Consider the following 15,429-nt stretch of genomic DNA (forward strand, 5'->3'; position numbering starts at 1 on the left):
AACTGCCTCTCTCAGTTCCCTAGGGTGTTTTCACACACCTGTTCCTAATACTCACCTCAGGTTTCACAGCTCCATGCCATGTTGTACAGACTTTCTTGCCTCTTTCTTCCTAGAACTTCATCTCTGTTTGTCTCTCTCTACAACTGAACTGTTTCCTGGAGTGACACCATTTGCCAGTATATTCACCAACTTCTCCCTCCCTGTCTACACTCCCCCACCCCACTCTGCCCACACATCCTTATGCCCTTCATCAGTCACATTTTTTTAAAGTTCTCAATAACAACTCATGTGTTGAGCACATTGTCATGCACAGAGCTCATCTGTCTTCAGTATCTTGTCAGGCTCTCACCACAATCCTCTTAGGTCATCAGGGGACAGTCTCTTGCCCAGTTCACTAATGACAAAACTGAGTCACAGATGTTTGGATGACTGCCCAGAGGGGGCAGGCTTTATAGATTAGTGTGCCTTCCCTGAGCCTGGGGGCCACTGTTCCCACCCGTCCTAGAGGGAGGACCAGAGTGATTGTGCTCTTCATTCTAGAGTGAAAATACAGTGTTTGAGCTAAGACTTGAAACATTCTGGGACTTTATTGTCAGAGTACTGGATAATCTGTCTTTGTGAATGGAAGATAAACATGGAGATAGAACCAACCCTCCAGACTCCTGCCCTCTGTTCTAATGGCAATTAGAAATTTTGATTTCACATTAATAATGTAATATGCCAGTCAAAGCAATTTTGAGGATGGTTATCACCAGCTCAGTATTTTTATTGTGTTAAAATACACATAAAGTTTATCATTTTAACCATTTTAAGCCTATAACTCAGTGGCATTAAGTACATTCACAGGGTTGTGCCACTATCAGCACTATGTACTCCCAGAATATTTTCATCACCCAGAATGGAAAGCCCATACTCATGAAGCAGTCACTCCCTGCTACCTACTATATCCCCTCTCCCCTGCCTCTCACTACCTCCAATCTGTTTTATGTCTCTACAGATTCACCTATTCTGGGCATTCCATATAAATAGAATAAAAAAAATGTGTGACTCTGTTTCTGGTTTCTATCACTTAGAATAATGCTTTCGAGGTTTATCCATGCCGTAGCCTATAATAGAACTTTATTCTTTTTAATGGCTGGGCAATATTCCCTTGTGTGGGTGTACTACAGATCGTTTATCCATTCATCCATTGACGGACATTTGGGTTGTTTAAACCTTTTGGCTATTGTAAATAATGGTGCTATGAACATGAGTGTACAAGTACAAGTTGGTGTCAGAACACCTGTTTGCAGTTATTTTGGGTGTGTACCTAGAAATGTGGCTGGAGCAGGGAGGAAGTGGAGAGAATGTCAGAGAAGCTCCAAGAACACAGACTGTGTGGATGAAGTCTTGTGGGCCATTGTGAGCTCTGGCTTTCACCCTGAAGGAAATGGAGAGCCTTTCTAGCAGAGGCACAGTCTGGTCTACATTTCAACAGGTCATCCTGGATGCTGTGTCTAGAGTTGACTGAAGAAGAGCAGAAGCAGAAGCCAGTTTGGAGGATATGGTGGTAATTCAGCCAATATTCTGACGATGGTGAAGCTGTTGAGGCCAGATATAGTTTGAAGGTAGATATATTTTCTAACCGATTAGCACCAAGGCAGATACTGAGGTTTTAACCTCAGCATTTGGAGTTGACATTATCTAGGATAGGAAGGACTGGGTGGGACAGGTTGGAGTGGAAGGAAGGTTAAAAATTTCATTTCAACCATGTCTGAGGGATCTCTTAAACATAATGGAGACACTGAGGAGGCAGTTGTATATGCCAGTCTGGAGTTTAGAGGAAGGATTCAGATAGGAGTGTAAATATGGAAGCTACTGGAATATACATGTTATTGAAAACCATGAGATCACCAAGGAGTGAGTGCAGATGCAGGAGCAATCTGAGGGCTCTGCACTGGTGTCCTTCTACCTTAAATATTGGAGAGAAAAGAGAGAAGCAGCAAAGGAGATTGAAAAAAGCACCTGGGAAGACAGCCAGGCATATGTGGGGCCCTAACAGCCAATGGAGATCCTGCTCCTGGGAAAAGGGAATGATCCACTGTGTCAAATGTAGCTAGTAGGGTGCACATGATGAGGACCAAGACCTGGCTGTTGGATTTCAAAGGACAAGTCACCTCTGACATTGACAAATGCACTTGCATGGAATGGTGAGGGTAAAGCCTAGTTGAACATGTTTAGAAGAAAAGTAGAGGGGGGAATCAGAGGCACCAGGTGTAGACAACTCTTTCAAAGGATTTTGCTGTTAAGGGAGCAAAAAGAGAGAGGGAAGTTATAAGGCAGATGGCCAGGATGGGGACTGGTAAACTGTGTAAGCTGCGAGGAATGAACTGCTCAGGAGGGAAGCTGCTGATGTAGTTTGTTCTAAAATGTTTGATACAATACTTATTTTACTCAGGTATGCGGAGGACAACAGATCAGGAGGTGATTGCCATAAAAAGATAGTTTGTTACTCACAGTTTCCATGAGGAAGAGGCCTGCCAGGCCACACAGGCCATATGGAGAAGCACCTGGGTCAGTGAGGTGGCAGAAGGAGGGGAAGTCAGGGGCCTGAGTCTTGATTGCAAGAAGGAATGACTGAGGCAGGGATGTAGTTCATTAGGCTTAGGATTGGCTAGTTGGAATATTTTGGATGGGCTATCTCCAGTCATCTGGTGCCTGGCCCTGGGATGAGCAAGGCAGAGAAAGATTGCCTCCTGAAGGGTAACAGCCAGGTGGAGAAAGTAGCTGGAACTATGGACTTTGGACTGGTTAGTTTGCATTGGAAAGTCATGCTCCCCAGCGGGTCTTTGCTCTCTCTAGGAATTGGCTTTCCTGAGAGGGGCACCATGGTCCTAAGTACCAAAGCACTGAGAATACACAAAATAAGTAAAGATATTTAATACATGTATATTTAGGGGGAGGGGGTTGCTGGAGTGAGGAGGTCCTTTCACAGTAAAAGAGAATAGGTTGGCCTCAGCTAAGAGCAGGGACAGTCAATTATAGCAAAGGGAAAGGAAGGGAAGTGGGTGACAGATACTGGTAATTGGGTAGATGTGGGAGGTGATACATTCTCTTTTTTGCTCCTTGATTAGGGAAGTAGGAGGCAAGCTCATCAGTTGAGAATGAGGAAGGAGGAGGAGGTGTTGGAGGTTTGAGAGGGAGGAGGAGGCCTGCACAGAATCTTCTAGAAGAGTGAGAGAGGAGCAGCTCAGGGCCTGTGGCAGGAGTGAAGGGCAGCCCTGAGGACCCCTGGAGACTTGTGGCCCTGAATATAAAGTGAAATCAGCTCACATGGTTACATATTTGTCTACCCAAGTGCAGCTGTGTGGTACAGGTGTTACATACTTCTCTAACCAAGGCAAAGTGCTGTGCTGATCAGCTTTATGGTTTTGCCAGCTGAGGACAACAGAGTGCAAGGAGGGTGCCAGGGTACCATCCAACAACAGACCACAGACTTAGCTGGGCAGAGGGGGGACAGAGGGCACAAAGGAGGGTGTCCATTGTGAGGTAGGAGTGCCCATGGACTGGAGGTCCCCGATACTTGAGGAGGTAATCTGAACGATGCGGAATAGATGTTCATCAGAGCTGAGTCCTTAGAAAATACAGATATTTTCACTATGTGTAAAAATCTGTTAATTTTTTTTTCTTATGCTTGTTGAGGTATATTTTCTTAAGAGCTATGGATTAGCTTTTGAACATAAAAATTTTCTTTCAAAGAGGAAAGAAGTGTGTTTTGAAGTGTGGGTAGGACTTGGGTAGATGCAGGCATTTCATGGAGGGAAGTTCCAGAGAAGGAGGTACAAGCACAGACTGGATACATTTCCCAAACCACAGGCAGCCCAGGTAGCCAGGCTATGGCGTCTGTGGGGCAATGGCTGGGGATGTACTGAGGAGGGCGGGGATTCCCAGGAAGAGCCTGTACTTAATCCAGGCAAGAATGAAGAGCCAGTGAAGGGTTTTGAGGAGGAATATCTAGAACACAGATGGGTTTTTGTCACCAATGAGAAGAGAAAGTATTGACATTGAGAAAGTTTTGCCTTTCTTGGTGAAAGTTCCCGGGACTGCCAACCTCTCCTCGCTCATCCCTCTCCTCCCTTATCTTTCTCACCTGCAAGAGTTGTGTATGTTGCATATATTCTGTGTGATAGCAACAATAGGAGTGATTATTTTTCATTTCTGTTCTTGTCCTATCTAATAGAGTTATTGGACTTTGGCTGATCCCTTAATATGTTTAGCATTTTTGGATGATTTTGACTGGAAATGGTTGAACTAATGGTGGTCATTGCCACCATTGTATTTGGAGAATGAGGTTGTAGACCCATATTCCAGAATTTCATCAGCCCTCAGGTACCATTGACTGCACCTTATGTGGCTGGGCAGGTGGTGAGAGAGCCTTGGAGGGGAAGGTGGGCACGTTTGGCTTTGGGCTTACTGATTGGAAGAACAAGTCTGGCTAACTGGTGTGGTAGGTCCCAGGTAGGGCTCAGTGGTGGCTTTCTGTTGGAGACCTATTTCTCCCCATACAGAGAGGACAGCTAGTCATCATCAGTCCAGTCAGGTAGTTCCAGAATTAGCTTCCCCATGGGTGAGGATGTGTCTCTCAATTATTTAGTCTCCAAATTCACCAACCATCCATTAGCTGCCTGCACAGTGGGACAGGCCTTGGAGCCGTGCTGCTTGCAGGACCGGGGACTCGGCTCAGTGGGGAGGCTGCTTCCCTCTTGCGGGCTGGTTTCCTGGCCACTGCCAGACCTTCTTCCCACCATCCCAATCAGGGACAACCTTGCTGGAGCCAAGACTTGGAACAGTGCTGCTACATTCTTCTCAACACTGTGGCAGATTTTTGACTGTGGCTTTTAGGGACCATTTCACAGGTCAGCCGTATAGCTGTGATGGTCACATGTTCATTCTATGTTTTCATTGCATTGGGAGTTGCCTCCTGCCCTCCATCTTTGGGTTTTGAAACCAGCCCAGATACAGACAGAGTCCTGCTTCACCAGGGGCTCCTGTGGGCCCTTGCACAGGCCTGGGTGCCTGCAGTGACCTGGTTTTAATGAGGAGGCACCAGGGGACCTCTCAGTTCTGTCCTGAGGAATCCCAGGGCTTCTGAGTAGATCCTGGTCAAATATGCTGTACAGAGAGAGCAGTGCCCAGGCAACAGGGGATCCACGGTGACTTGTACTGTGAATTCTCTCCTCACCACCACAACCAAAAATAGCATCCAGATAAAGCCAATTATATTAAATTATCAGTCCAATTAACAAAGGAAGATATTTCCCAAAGGGCAATCTGAAAGGGTCTGGAAGGACCAGAATCCTGTCTACCCTCCAGGATTGTGAAAGTTACATGCTTTGGACCCTTCCCTCCCATCTCTCCTTCTCTTCCCTTCCTCCCTCCAGCACTTTCTTCTCCCTTCTTTCCTCTTCCTCCCCTCCATCCTCCACCTCTCCCCCCTCTTTCCTTCTCTTCCCTTCTTTCATCTCTCCCCTCCCCCATCCCTTCCAGCCCTAGCTATAGCACATGCCCTCCTGTCCTTGGGTTCTGGTTCAGTTCAGCCAATTTGGAATTGAGACGGTGCTGGGAGCTAGAACTGACTAGGTAGTCTCATCCATATGTGGAGCACAGGCCGCCATGTGGGGCAGCTCTGGGTGCACATGGATGCCTTTATGGAGCCCTTCCCCACCTGGGGCAGTCACCCAGATGATTGCACTCATTCATTTGTTTAACAGGATCTAATGAGTGCCTGTCTGTGTCAGGCAAAATACTAACCCTGGGAATACAATGAGAAATTAGAGGGCTAACCTCTCTGCTCTGGGGGGCCTGACAGTTTGCCCAGTGAGACAGCTCCACAGGCTGGGTCTGCTGGTACAACACACATTTCCAAGTCCCATCTCTGTAGTCTGGTTTTGTGGTCCTGGGCCATACCCAGGAGTCTGCATTTTCTAAGGAGCCATGGGATGATGCTGGTGCAGGTGGGCCCAGGTGGGCGCTGAGCCAATCTCAGAGAAACAGTGCTCTCTCCCGGGAGGCAGTGTCCAAAGCCAGCCCGCTGAGAGTGTGTGTTGACTGTGCCTGCGATTTTTAACTATCCTGCTTGCCTCTAAGAGATTAGAAAATATAGAAACGTGCAGCAGGCTCTTAACTTCATAGGGGTGTTAACATCAGACACCAGGCACAAGCTTTTACAGGAGACTGTAGTGACTTATCAGAATTTCTTTTTTTTTCTTTTAGAATTTCTTGATGTGCTCAGCAATTTCTTCCCAGAAAACTGAGTTAATATCAGGCTGCCTCCTGCCCCCTTTTCTGCAGACTCCCGCACTCCCAGGCTGCACCTATGGTCTCCAAGCACATGTTTCTCTGGCATTTCTCCTTCGCAAGGTGGACCCTGGCGTTTAATTCTCCCTGAATGAATCGTCCCTGAAGTTTGCCTCTTCTGGCTGTAGGAAAACCTCCCTTCACCCTGCCCTTGGGTCATAAGTACAAGGGGACAGCATGTGTCATTATCACAGTTTGGTTGCAAAGAACAGACACCTATCTAACAGGGTTTAAGTCAAAGAGGAGAGACCATAAAGACACAGGGGACTCTCAGATGACCACAAAGACACAGGGGATTCTCATATGACCCCAGGCAGAGATCAGAGCCACACCTCTCAGCAGATGGGAAGCTGAAGTCACCAGGTAGCTCCAACCCCTGTCTCCTCCACTGTCCACCTCCCTCCTCCCTATGTCCCATCACCCCTGTGCACCAGAGTTGCCCCACATAGTGGTCTGTGCTCCACATTTGGATGAGACCATCTAGTTCTACCTCCCACCACTGTCTCAATTCCAAGTTTAAGGAAAAACATAATTTGATTGACTGTTTAGGTTTGGTTAACTGAGGTGGGGGGTGATAGGCTCACACAGTGCTTTTCCAGGCTGGGACTCTGCTGCTTCTCTCTGGGTGGCCTAGGGCTGGAGGAAATGATGGACAGTGAAGCAGTTGTTGTCCCTGGTGTGGCTGGGGTGGCACAGCTGCACCAGCAGAGGGCAGCATCCTATGTACCTAGTTATCTGTATGAGGTTTCTAGAAAAAATGTGGATGAGCCCCAGCAGGAGGGCAAAGGAACATTATTTTCTGAGCTTCTGTCCTTTGCAACAGGCTCATCTCGCATCTTTTCACAGTAGCACTCTGTAGAGACTTAGCTGGGATCCAGAGTGCTCCATTAATGTAACCCAGGTAAGTTTTCAGTGGCAGTGCCAGCATTCCCACTAGGTTCTTTCAACTCTCAACACTGTTTTTCCCAGCATGTCCCACTGCTGCCCCATCTCCTGGGTGGCAACAGATATTCCATGGAGTCAGAAATCTGGACACTGAGGTCAAAGGCAAGCTCAAAATCAGAAAGAGCTTATGAAGACCTGAGACTGAGGTCTATATAGTTCAGCTCCAGAGAATGCCACCTGATGCCTTCCCAGTGGCCCCAGGGGAGCTTCACTGGGTCTCCTGAATGAGATGCCTCTTTTGCCCATGAAAGCATCTTGATGGCATGTGTGGCCTTTGGGAGTTTGGGGTTTGCCAGCTCTTCCATGAAGCCTTTCCTAGAGAGTGTCACAAATCACAAGGGCTAGAGTCAAGGGCTTTGAAGCTGGATGGTGACTCAGGGGCAGGTCACTAAATCCCCATGGGGCTTGGCTTTTAAATAGAGATGGTCCTACCTCCTTCACAAGGCTGTGGAAATTTTTAAATGAAACAGTGCAGGAAAGTGCTTTGCGTTGTGCTTGAGACATAGTAGTTGCTCATTAAATAGCTGCAATAATAGTAATAATAATAATATAGTAATAATGAAAATGACTCTTAGTTCCTTGAATGAAGTATACTGTGTGTTTCTCTATGCCCTACAGCACCAGTAAAATGCCTTAGATATGGTAGGTACTGAGCAAATATTTGCTGAGTGGATTTATTGTACAAGGGTACCTATAAAGGCGGGAAACAGATGAAAAAACATAAAGGATTTGTTGATATTCACTATAGTACAGGATATAATATAATATAATATAATACAATGTAATATGTAAAATGTATTAGTGGGTTGTCCCTTATTAGCAATACATGGTCCCACACTTCATGCAAAATTGTAATGAATGTGGTAGGTTAATGCTGCATTTCCATCGATTCCTGCACATGCATCCATGATGTGCTGCCTCTCAGGTGGCTTTTGTCTCAGATTTTCATGGAGTTTGACTTGTGCCCTCAGCCTACTTCAGAAGAAATAATCAGGATTATATGTACCAAATAAAATGTTAATCTTTGTTTCCAGACTTTATGGCCAATGGCCACCCTGTAGGTACCTTTCATCTCTCCTGTTCAGGGCCCTTTCTCTGTGGGCTGAGACAGTCTCTCTGTGGTTTCTTATTGTCCCTTTTGGATACCAGGGATCTCCCCTGAGTCTTGTCCCCTTTAAAGGAACCAGCATCCTGATCCACTTTCTCCTACCAGAATGTGCAGTCTACACATCTTCCTGTTGACCTTCCCTTCTCCAGTTCCCCTTCGTGCCCCCAACTTGTAAAGTTCTTCTTCCTGGGACAGAGGACAGACACATCCTGTTCCTCCCCTCTGAGCTTCTCTGAGACTGCCCATGGATACTCATCCTGCCACACAGCTGTCACCAGACATGCAGTGAGATCCAGATCACATGTTTACAGACTTCACGTGATATGTGAGACCTATTCTTGTTCTAGAGACAAAGGTGCCATTTATCCCTAGATGTTTTGTGTACCATAGTTTGCCTGAAGCCAAAATGCAGCTTTATGGAGAATGGTGGTGTGAGAATTGAGGGCTTCAGGAAGTTACTAGAGTGGCCAGAGTGGAACCCAGCACCTGTTATGATGCTATCTGTGAAGGGCTTCTGGTACTATTGCCTTTACTGATACTTAATGGTGTTAGCTTCATTTTGTTTACTTGAGATATAATTGACATGGAACCTTATGTACATTGAAGGTACACAACATATTGATTTGATTCATTTATATATTGCAATATGATTACCACCATAGCATTAGCTAACACCTCCATCATGTCACATAATTACCATTTCATTATGTGGTAAGAACATTGAAGATCTCATCTCCTAACAACTTTGAAGTTTACAATGTAGTAATTGTTGACTACAATCGCTATGCTGTACATCAGATTTCCAGAACTTGTTCATCTTCTAACTACAAGTTTAGACTCCTTGACCAACATCCCCCTACTTCTGGGTCCACACAGTCCCTGGTAACCACCATTCTCTCTATTTCTACTACTGTTCAGCTTTTTTAGATTCCACATGTAAGTGAGAACATTTGTCTTTCTCTGTCTGACTTACCTCACTTCATATAATGCCTTCAAGGCCCACCCATGTTGTAAATGGTGGGATATCCTTCATTCCAGTAGCTGAGTAAGTTCTCTTGTATATGTGTGTATGCATGTATGTACCACATGTCTTTAATGACTTTAGCTTCTCTCTCTCTTCCACAGGACACCAGCCATGATTGGCTGCTCCTTCGTGGTCAACAGGAAGTTCTTTGGTGAAATCGGTCTTCTGGACCCTGGGATGGATGTATATGGAGGAGAAAATATTGAACTTGGAATCAAGGTTTGTGACATAGAGTCTCCTTTACTCTTGATTCATTCACATTTGTGAGGAAAGTTGCCTGGTCATCTTAGTGTGTACTTAAAGCTTCTTTAGCTGGTGAAAGACAGACTCCTTTGTCCTACCCCTGCTCCTGGGGATGTTCCAGCAAGATTGTTACCCCTCCTTAGACAGGGAATCCTGGGCTTTCCCCCTCCATAGAACAATTTCTTCAGGCCTAGATGACTGACTCTGGACATTAGGCAGAGAATTTGTTTCCCATTCTCTTCCAGTATCATTCTCTCCTTACATTTTTTCTTAAAATTAAATGATTTCCTTAAATTAGTATTGCCATTCTATGAATTTTAATGGTTCATGTACATTATAGAACCATAAGATGCCAGGGGAGAGAAGGAGCATTATCTGTGGGACCCTCCCTTGTCTCAGAAATGCTTCTAAGGAGAACGATCAAGGAGAGGAGTAAGGAGAATACAGAATGGGCCTCTTGCTGGGCCTCTGGCCCAGTCACTTCCACTGTTAGACATTTTATACACTGGGTTTTGCTTAAGATTTTGTTTGAAAAAATTTCCATTGTTAAAAAAAAGTTGGACACATTGATACATTCCAACCTCTTTTTTTTAGAGCTAAGAGGGTAAGTGAACTCCACCAACAGGTGAGGGGACTCCTTCAGGTCCCAGCAGCCACTCAACAAGTAGACTTGCTTCTCCTGCCAAGTGCAAGTCTTCCTCCGTATTACAAACAATTAATGTTGGGAGAATGCCTTGCTGGGGTCTCTGTAGCTGTTTCCCCCATCTTAAATGGTTGCATACCTAGGCCCCTAAAATTTGGCTTGTTGCAAATGACTCAGGACACAATTGTAAGGTTTAAAGTTTATTGAATTTCTTCCACTTCCTTCTGTTGTGTTCTTGATTTTGTTCTAACAGGCAGGTACTCAATGCAGAATTCCTACCACTAATCAAAGCCTGCTCTGTTTATGATTTCACTGGCTTATCCCTAGCTGTTCAGTACCTTTAAGACACCCCATCAGCCCCTCATCTACAACTGGGCCCCCTTTGTAGAATGAAAGGATTTGTGCCCACATGATGTAATGAATGGCCAGGCTACATGAGCGAAGGGAATGGTGGGGACCTTGTCTGGATTCTAAAATCCCTCCCTTTGGAGACCACAGACTCTTCCTGTGCTTTCATTTCTAGGCTGGGTTCTTTCCTCAAGGGAATTTGCATGGGATTTCATGGTCAAGCCCAGCAATTAAAAATTCATAAATATGTTATCATAGCTAATACACTGTCTTTCGTCAGTTTTCAATTTAATTGAAGACAAAGATCTGGACCCAGCATGTTGAATTGGCCCTTCTCCCATCTTTTTTATCCTTTCTTGTGCTTCTCTGCTGTTCTCTTCCTTAGCTCTCATCTAGCATGCCATGGCATTTACTTATCATGTGTATTGTTTTTCTGCACCTTCCTCTTACTGGGTTGTAAGCCCTGTGGGGCGCAGATCTTTGCATCCCAAGCATTCAGAATCATGCTTGGCACATGGCTCAGTAGACATCTGTTAGACTAATGACTGAATGAATTCCTACTGGGAATTTGACTTGAGTAGAAGCAGTGGAGTGGTGGAGACAAGCCTGATTGGAATGAGTCGATGGCTTAATGGGAGGTGATAACTGGTTCCAGGCACTTACCTGTGAAAGGAAGGAGCTGAAGGAAGCCCTGCATTGAGAGAGTTGAGACTTTTAAATTTCATTTTTAAGATAAGAGAAATTTGCATGTCTCTACATGCTATGAAGCCAGTGAAGGGTAAGACCTCATTACCAACAAAGGGAAGAACAGGATAATGGGTAGAGTGCTGTCCCTATGGAGATGGGGTCACAGGTGGGAGTTATGGGGACATGTGGGACTTCAAGATTTGATTGCCACCATAGGCTGTGTTGTGGGGAGACAAAAGATGTGACAGTGGAACTCACTGCTAAGACTTGCTAAGATGTCAGTCTCCCCACACTTGTGAGACATTTGCTTTGCATCAGCCTAGACCTGGCAAAGATCAGACTCCGTGATGATGGTGGTGACCAAGTCCTGTGTGCCTGTCCCCATTCCTGAAGAAGGGGAAGAGGGGGCATCTGTTTCCACCTCGAAGCACAATCCAGTACACCAAAGCCTCTGTGGCACCAGCTGAGGAGCTGGCAAATTCTATTCCACACACGTCTTGTGAACGGATTGGGCTGAACAGCCTCAGAGCCTGCCCTCTGACTTATCTTCTCCACGCGATTCAGCTCTGCTACCTGCTCTCTTTTATAAGAGTGGTGGGTGCATTGGACATAGAGACCACTCTCATGTGCAATTACCCGCCTCTTATTGTACATCCAGGCATATCCAGTAGCCATGCTGGAGATGCAGAAGGTTTATGCCTCTTATTTCCCGTTGACCATGTCCTCCTGTGAACTACAAGCTGACTCCACAGAAGGCCTTGGTTTTCTGTCAATTCTTAAAGCAGGAGTTGAGTGCTGTTGGTGCCATAAAGACCAAAGCCTGGGTTCAGGGTCCTCTTAGCCACTGTTTCCACACCATTCTGTGGAGGTCAGGTGTGGTCTCTGACCAGCAGCACTGACCTCATCTGGAAACGTGTTAAAGATGCAGATTCTTGGGCCCAACTCTAGACCTGCTGAATCAGACACTCTGGGGTGAAGTCCAACAACTGTGTTGTTTTTTTTTTTTAAACTAAATCTTTATTGCATCTTTTGTTACCATTTAGTCCCCTTATACTCCCCACCCCCCAGCAATCACACACTGTTGTCCATGTCTATGAATCCTTTCTCCTTTTTCCTTCTGCCCCCTAACCTACACCCTGCTGCCACTAGCTGTCATCCTGGTCTCCATCTATGAGTCTGTCTCTGATTTGCTTGTTAGTTCTGTTTGTTCATTAGATTCCACACATGAGTGAAATCATATGGTATTTGTCTTTATCTCACTTAGCATAATGTTCTCCAGGTCAATTTGTACTGTTGCAAAGGGCAAGCTTCCCTTTTTTTAAAAAAATATTTATTTATTTTTAGAGAGGGGGGAAGGGAGGAAGAAAGGGAGGGGGAAACATCAGTGTCTCTCACACACCCCCTACTGGGGACCTGGTCTGCAACCCAGGCATGTGCTCTGAGTGGTAATCAAACCAGTGACCCTTTGGTTCACAGGCTGGCATTCAATCCACCGAGCCATACCAGCCAGGGCTAAATTTTCTTCTTTTTTAAGGCTGAGTAGAATTCCATTGTGTAAATGTTCCATAGTTGTTTTATCCATTCATCTATTGATGGACACTAGGACTGCTTCCATATCTTGGTGATTGGAAATGCTGCAATGAACATAGGGGTGCTTATGTTCTTCCTAATTAGTGTTTTGGGTTCCTTTGGATATGTTCCCAGAAGTGGAATTGCTGGGTCAAAAAGGCAGGTCCATTTTTTATGCTTTTGAGGTATCTCCACACTGCTTTCCACAGTGGCTGCACCAATCTGCATTCCCACCAACAGTGCAAAAGAGTTTTCCTTTCTTCATATCTTTACCAGTACTTGTTTGTTGATTTGTGAATGATAGCTATTCTGACAGTGAGATGGTATCTCATTGTGGTTTTTATTTGCATGTCTCTGATGATTAGTGATGTTGAGCATCTTTTCATATGTCTATTGGCCATCTGTATGTCCTCTCTGGAGATGTATCTGTTCAGGTCCTTTGCCCATTTTTAATTGGGTTGTTTGGGTTTTTTGGTGTTGAATTTTATAAATACTTTATAAATTTTGGATATTAACCCCTTATCAGATGTATTGGTGAATATGTTCTACCATTCTGTGGGTTGTCTTTCTATTTGGTTGATGGTTTCCTCTGCTGTGCAAAAACTTTTCAGTTTGATGTAGTTCCATTTGTTTATTTTTTTCTTTTGTTTCCCTTGTCTGGGGAAATATATATGTGAAAAAATTTCTATGAGCAATGTCTGAGATTTCGCTGCCTATTTTCTTCTAGGATTTTTATGGTTTTGGGTCTAACATTTAAGTCTTAGATCCATTTTGAGTTTGTTCTTATGTGTGGTGTAAGAAGATGGTCAAGTTTCATTTTTCTGCACATTATTTGTCCAATTTTCCCAACACCATTTATTGAATAAACTATTTTTAGCCCATTGTATGTGCTTGCTTCCTCTGTCAAATATTAATTGAATATAAAGGTGTGGGTTTATTGCTGGGTTCTCTGTTCTGTTCCATTGATCTATATGTCTGTTTTTATGCCAGTACCAAGCTCTTTTGATTACTATTGCCTTGTAGTACAGTTTGATACTAGGTAGCATGATTCCTCCAAGTTTGTTCTTCTTTGTCAGAATTGTGTTGCTATGTGGGGCATTTTGTAGTTCCATATAAATTTTTGAAATATTTGTTCTAATTCTGTGAAATACATCATTGGAATCTTGATAGGAATTTCATTGACTCTATAGATTGCTTTGGGTAGTAAGGACATTTTAATGATGTTAACTCTTCATATCCATGAACACAGTATGTGCTTCCACTTATTTGTATCTTCTTCAGTTTCTTTCTTCAGAGGCATAATTTTCTGCTTGCAGTTCTTTTACATCCTTGGTTATGTTCATTCCTAGTTATTTTATTCTTTTTGAAGCAATTGTGAATGAATTGTTTTCTTAATTTCCCTTTCTGTTAGGTCATTACTGGCATATAAAAATGCAATTGATTTCTGGATATTAATTTGTTTCCTGCTACTTTGCTGAATTCATTTATCAATTTTAGTAGTTTCTGGGTGGAATCTTTGGGATTTTCTATATAAAATACGTCACCTGCAAATAAAGATAGTGTTACTTCCTCCTTTCCAATTTGGATGCCTTTTATTTCTTCTTATTGTCCAATTGCTGTAGCTAGGGCTTCCAGTACTATATTGAATAAGAGAGGTGAAAGTGGACACCCCTGTCTTATTCCTGATCTTAAGGGGAACACTTGTAGTTTTTACCCATTGAGTATGATGCTGGCAGTGGGTTTGTCATATATAGCCTTTATTATGTTTAGGTATGTTCCCTCTAATCCCACTGCTGAGAGTTTTTATCATAAATGGGTGATGAATTTTATCAAAAGTTTTTCTGTATCCATTGATATGATCATGTAGTATTTTATCCTTCATTTTTTTTTATGTGATGAATCGTATTTGTTGATTGGCAAATGTTGTACCAACCTTGCTTCCTGGTATAAATCTCACTTGATTATGGTGTATGATCTTTTTGCTGCATTGCTGTATTTGGTTTGCTAATATTTTGTTGAGGATTTTAGCATCTATGTTAATCACGGACATTGGCCTGTAATTTTCTTTCTTTGTAGTATCTTTATCTAGTTTTGGAAGTAGGATAATGCTGTTCTAAAATGAGTTTGGGATCCTTTCCTCCTGTTAAATTTTATGAAGTAGCTTGAGAAAGAGAGGTGTTAGTTCTTCTCAGAATCTTCAGTAAAATTCACCTGTGAAGCCATGTGGCCCAGGGCTTTTGTTTGTTGGGAGTTTTCTGATTACCGCTTTGATTTCATTAGGTATAACCTGTCTACTCAGATTCTCTGATTCTTCCTGATTTATTTTTGGAAAATTATATGTTTCTAGAATTTTCTAGGAAAATTGTGTGTGTTTTATCCATTTCACCCAGATTGTCCAGTTTGTTGGCACATAATTGTTCATTTTATTTTCTTACAATCCTTTGTATTTCTTTGGTGTCAGTTGTTATTTTTCCTTTTTCATTTCTGATTTTATTTATTTGGGTCCTTTCTCTTTTTTTACTTATA

The 15,429-nt window shown here is 43.7% G+C and overlaps 1 protein-coding gene across 1 annotated transcript in view; it reads left to right on the plus strand.

Annotated features, from left to right (window-relative positions):
• GALNT17 (polypeptide N-acetylgalactosaminyltransferase 17) overlaps positions 1-15,429 on the plus strand; it is a 428,715-nt gene that overhangs the window by 316,390 nt on the left and 96,896 nt on the right. Inside the window, exon 6 of the mRNA XM_028526697.2 lies at positions 9,515-9,632. Coding sequence (XP_028382498.1) covers positions 9,515-9,632 — 118 coding nt within the window. The remainder of the gene's footprint in view (positions 1-9,514; positions 9,633-15,429) is intronic.

This window comes from Phyllostomus discolor, chromosome 3 (genome assembly GCF_004126475.2).
Source record: "Phyllostomus discolor isolate MPI-MPIP mPhyDis1 chromosome 3, mPhyDis1.pri.v3, whole genome shotgun sequence".
In the NCBI taxonomy this organism is placed as follows: domain Eukaryota; kingdom Metazoa; phylum Chordata; class Mammalia; order Chiroptera; family Phyllostomidae; genus Phyllostomus; species Phyllostomus discolor.